The sequence below is a fragment of the Mercurialis annua genome, linkage group LG7 (genome assembly GCF_937616625.2).
Source record: "Mercurialis annua linkage group LG7, ddMerAnnu1.2, whole genome shotgun sequence".
Lineage (NCBI taxonomy): Eukaryota > Viridiplantae > Streptophyta > Magnoliopsida > Malpighiales > Euphorbiaceae > Mercurialis > Mercurialis annua.
Window position 1 is genome coordinate 33,373,593 of NC_065576.1, and position 6,000 is coordinate 33,379,592.

The window sequence follows — 6,000 nt, forward strand, 5'->3', positions numbered from 1 at the left end:
TAATCTCCCTTGTATCCACACCCATCTGTCCGCCCTCGAATCCGCTGTTGTCCTCCTGAGGGCGACTCGAGAGAGGTGGGTGGTGCCTGGCCAGAAAAGATGCGGCTTGAGCGCATCTTTTCTGGAGAAGAAGACTTATTTAAATATATTATAAGTTGAAGGACTTGTTAATATGACATAGCCTTTAAGTTTAATTGTTTTAAATACTTTCATTCTTGTAGTAATAAAATTGTTTAATTTTTTCAACTTTGTGTGCTATTAAAACATAAAAATCCAAAACAGGGTGCAATCGACGGTTTTATACGGTGAGAGTACTATTTAAAAAACTTTAAAGATGGGTAGTTTTTGAGCCTATTAGTCTTATTATAATAAAAACATATTTTAGAATAAAAAAAATAACATTGCTAAAAAGATGAGGTATTTTTCTAGTGGTAATTTCCTACGATATCTTTTTATAAAATTTTACAAATATTTTGTTTTACTTTTTAATGAATATTTTCTTTTTTTATAGATTTTTTTTAATTTTTTTGTATCCTATTTTTAGTTTAACTATGGTATATTATAATATATCTATTGCGTTTTTAGTGTAATTATGATGTTATTATAGTGTAACAACAGGTATATATAGTGTATTTATGGTGTTTTTATAGTGTAATAATAGTGTATATATAGTATATTTATGATATTTTTGTAGTATTTTTATGGTATTACCATAAAAACACTGCAAATACACCATAAACACTGCAAATATACTATAAACACTACAAATACACCATAAACACTGAAAATGCACCATAGATATACTGAATAAAAGGCAGAAACCAAAAAACATAGATATACCGAAAAACACCAGAAGTACACTATAAATACACAATAAATACACCATAACGCAAATATATTATTAAATCACTACAAATACACCATAGATCAATTTGTTTCTTATAAAATCAGTAGCAATAAACAAATTGTTGGACCTTTGTCCTTTCAAACTCCTTTTGTTTTGACTTTGACAATCAACTATGAGTGATCTAATCATGTTTATTAGTGTATAGGAACTCATAGGAACAATCGGAAGTCAATTCGGAGCTCTCTAGCAAAAATCGTGTTTTTGAGTAGAAAGCTGTCCAGTAGCATATCTCGCCCGTGATGGATTTCCATCTCGGGGGCGATATATATCACGGGGGCGACACAAATATCACGGGGGCGATATTCGAGCTGACAAAACCCTAGTCGACCGTTGGAACGAATCACGGGCGCGACGAACACATCTCGGGCGCGATAAATGAGACTGTTGAAGATCCAACGGATACATTTTTAAAGACCCAATGAAGCATTGACACGTGGCTCTAGACGTTGAAGGTTTTTGTCTCATTCAAATATCTCGCCCGTGATCCATGCATCACGGGTGCGATATGTGTGCAGAGATCATTTTTTTGTTTTGTTTGTTAGTGCTTTGTTTGGGGATTGCTTTGGGTATAAATATAAACCCATTTGCAATGTTTCAAGGTTAATGATTTACACACCTTGAAACAACAAACATACATTTTTAAATCACTTAGTTTTGTTGTAGTTTTGGAGTAATCTTGGAAACTCCTAATCATTGTGAGTTAGAGTTTAGCTTTGGAAAAACTCAACCCTTGTAGGTTCTTGATTATCCTTGAAAAATCAATTGTGAGTTTGAGATTATCTCTAAGAAATCTCTTTGTAAAGTTGGTGCTTATCTATAAAGCACAATCCCATTTAGTGGATTCTAAAATCTCAATCTTAGATTGAGTAGTGGAGTAGGATCGTGAGTTGATCCGAACCACTCTAAATCTCTTGTGTCTTTAAATTCTCTTTTCCGCTTTAAAGAATTTAAATTTCCGATTCACAAATCAAAAACCGGTTTGCCTTATAACCCATATAGTATTTCAATTGGTATCAAAGCAAGGTGCTCTTCTTTTCGCTTAATTGCTAGAGCTTTCGATAAAAAATGGCAACCGAAAATTTTTTCATCACACTCAAACCTTTTCTTGATGGCTCAAATTACAAAGTTTGGAAATATATGATGGAAAATTATATTGATATGCAAGGGGTTGATCTATGGAGTGTATTTCTAAGGGGATGGACACCTCCATGTGACAAAAATGGAGCTCTTTTGAAGAGACAAGATTGGTCTATAGAGCAAGTCAAGGAGAATGGCATGAATAGAAAAGCCATTACTACTCTTCTCTCCTCAATCTCTAGAGAAGAACAAGGTAGAATTCAACACTTGAATTGTGCCAAGCAAATGTGGGAGACTCTTGAGAGCTACTATGAAGGTACACAACAAGTCAAGGGTAAGAAGCTTGAGTTGCTTCTTGGTGAGTATGAAGGCTTCAAGGGCTTGCCAAATGAAGATGTGGGGATGATGACATCAAGGCTTCTTAAGATTGTTCATAGTCTTGAGCAACTTGGGAAATTCTTCAAGCTAAATGAAATCAATGGTAAAATCCTAAGATCCCTTCCTATTCTTCTATGGCAACCTAAGACTACCGCCATCATTGAAACTCATGATTTATCCACCTTGAGGACGGATGCGTTGATTGGGAAGCTTCTTCTTCATGAGATGTCCTACATCAAACTCATTCAAGCCAAAATGGCAAAGGAGAAAGGCATTGCTTTCAAGGCTTCAACAAGTGCCATTGTAGAAGATAACAAGGAGGAAAGCAATGAGGAAGAAATCTTGAGGCTCACAAAGAGAGTAAATGAGCTCAAGATGAAGGAAAATGGCAATTATGGTAGACCCTCCTCTTCAAGGAAGAGTTCAAAAGGAGGCCCCAAGACTTTTTGGGATGGCGATTCTCAATGCGATGGAGATAGCCACCATGATGCCAACTTGTGCCTCATGTCTTTTGAGGAGGAACCAACACTAGAGGTAAACCCCCAATCTTTTCTATCTTGGGATGGTATTGGTGTTGAATCATATGATGCATGCTTAAATGTTAAAAATGATGTTGTTGATAATGTTATTGATGATATTGTTGATGATGATGCTCATGATGATGATGATGATATGTATAGCATGCTTGATGAACTAGTAATTAAATGTGGTGATTATAAAGCCAAGATGCTATTTTTTAAAAATGAGGCTTCTAAAGCCAAAGATGAAATGATTGTTTTAACAAAAGAATTTCATGAGCTTAAATTGTCTAACGAAGCTCTCAAGTCATCTTTAGAATCTATCCCTAAGCAAGGTTTGAATATTGATAACTTGCTTAAGGAAAATGATCAACTAAAGAATGAAATTCTTGAATTAAAAGATTCACTTTCAAGATTTCAAAAAGGGAAGGCAACTTTGGATTCAATTCTTGTATCTCAAAGATGCCCAACCATAAAATTTGGACTTGGCTACAATCAAAATGCTTCTAGTTCCAATAGGACTAAATTTGTGAAGTCCACTTTGCCTCAAACTTCTTCTATAGAAGTACCTCCTAAATTGGTCAAACCAATTGAGGCAAAGAAGGTGCATGCCCAAGCTCCTAGGCCTAAGCCATTTTTGACTCAAAAGGCTAAGAGCAACAAGGGTACAAAACCCTTGAGACATGGTTATGCTTCTCAATATAGCCATAAATGGAACAAGAAGACTAGAAAGAACTCATATGTTCATGCATCTTCTCATGTTCAAACTTGTTCCCATGCTTGTGCTTGTTCTTATGAGACCTTTAGAGTCAAGCCACCTCAAATGCAATCAAATGTGAACCATAGTACTCAATGTTTTTATTGCATGAAATATGGTCACACTAATACTAATTGCTATGTGAGAAAAGTTCAATTAAGGTTAATTCCTTTGAACTATTCTAGCATTAACTTTCAAGGACCCAAAGTTGTTTGGGTACCTAAGTGATTTGCTTTGTAGGTACAAGTGATGTCCACTAAACCAATCTCAAATCATAAGGTGGATAATCAATGGAAGTTTTTGGAAAAAGGCAAGATAGGTAAAATTTGTATCAATTCATATGCCATGTTTTCCAAAATTGTTGTTTTAAGGGGGAGAATCAATTTTTCAAATCTTATTCTCCTAAAAAGTTTTGATATGCTTTAACACTTTTTCTAATGATTGGACTTTGCCTTGGTATAATTCAATTAAGGAATTATTGCCTATTTTTGATCATTTAAATCAAATTAGTTTAATCAATTGAGTCTTTAGACTTGATGCATATAAAATTAGTGTCTAAGCGCCTCAATTGAAGGAGAAACTTAGATTTATCTCTATTTAGTTTCAAAACCTCTTTCAATTAGCTCCTTTGTCCGTGTTCTAAACATGCTTTGATTCTTTTTGTGCTTGACAAAGGGGGAGAAGTTTCCATGCTCAAATTGCTAAGTTTTTTTTTTTTTCAAAATTTCTTGCTTATGCATTATAAATTGCTTATATCTTTTGTGCATAAAGTAAGGGGGAGCCAAAATCAATTTGACTCTTACTTAACTTAGTCATTTTAGCATGTTGATTGTCAAACTCAAAAAGGGGGAGATTGTTGGACCTTTGTCCTTTCAAACTCCTTTTGTTTTGACTTTGACAATCAACTATGAGTGATCTAATCATGTTTATTAGTGTATAGGAACTCATAGGAACAATCGGAAGTCAATTCGGAGCTCTCTAGCAAAAATCGTGTTTTTGAGTAGAAAGCTGTCCAGTAGCATATCTCGCCCGTGATGGATTTCCATCTCGGGGGCGATATATATCACGGGGGCGACGCAAATATCACGGGGGCGATATTCGAGCTGACAAAACCCTAGTCGACCGTTGGAACGAATCACGGGCGCGACGAACACATCTCGGGCGCGATAAATGAGACCGTTGAAGATCCAACGGATACATTTTTGAAGACCCAATAAAGTATTGACACGTGGCTCTAGCCGTTGAAGGTTTTTGTCTCATTCAAATATCTCGCCCGTGATCCATGCATCATGGGGGCGATATGTGTGCAGAGATCATTTTTTTGTTTTGTTTGTTAGTGCTTTGTTTGGGGATTGCTTTGGGTATAAATATAAACCCATTTGCAATGTTTCAAGGTTAATGATTTACACACCTTGAAACAACAAACATACATTTTTAAATCACTTAGTTTTGTTGTAGTTTTGGAGTAATCTTGGAAACTCCTAATCATTGTGAGTTAGAGTTTAGCTTTGGAAAAACTCAACCCTTGTAGGTTCTTGATTATCCTTGAAAAATCAATTGTGAGTTTGAGATTATCTCTAAGAAATCTCTTTGTAAAGTTGGTGCTTATCTATAAAGCACAATCCCATTTAGTGGATTCTAAAATCTCAATCTTAGATTGAGTAGTGGAGTAGGATCGTGAGTTGATCCGAACCACTCTAAATCTCTTGTGTCTTTAAATTCTCTTTTCCGCTTTAAAGAATTTAAATTTCCGATTCACAAATCAAAAACCGGTTTGCCTTATAACCCATATAGTATTTCACAAATATATAAATAAGAGAAAGACAAAATAATTATATGAATAATAGAACAATTTTATAAACAAAAACATTATAGATATACAATAATTTAATTACAAAATGTCCAAATCATCACAAAAAAATCTAAAAAATTATACAAATCTAAAAACGATGTCGAGAAATCCATAGCGCAAACAGAAGCGACGAACCACTACTAAAATGCTGGCTTTTAGCGACGGATTTTTCCGTCGCTACAGATTTGCCGACGGATTCAATCCGTCGGTAAAATCCTCATCGCTAATATTTTGGCGACGGACCAAAAAATTTGGCGACGGATTTTTCAGAAATTGCCGACGGATTTTAGCGACGGATTTATATCCGTCGCTAATTGAAAAAAATAAAAAAAATTAAATCGTAAAAATAAATTATTATTATTATTTAATCGGTCACACACCTGTCACCCTCCGTCTCCCACCCGTCGCCCGACGCCCTCCGTTACCCATCCGTTGCCTCCATCACCCACTCGCAATTTTTACAAACTTCCCAGTAGGTCACCCATCATTTCCATTGCTCCCACTCATTGCT

General features: G+C 35.4%; 1 protein-coding gene across 1 annotated transcript; it reads left to right on the plus strand.

Annotated features, from left to right (window-relative positions):
- Positions 1-1,972: 1,972 nt before the first annotated feature.
- Positions 1,973-3,865, plus strand: LOC126657058 (uncharacterized). Its single transcript, XM_050351682.1, has one exon. The coding sequence runs from the start codon at positions 1,973-1,975 to the stop codon at positions 3,863-3,865; it is 1,893 nt and encodes a 630-aa protein (XP_050207639.1).
- The last annotated feature ends 2,135 nt before the right edge of the window (positions 3,866-6,000 follow it).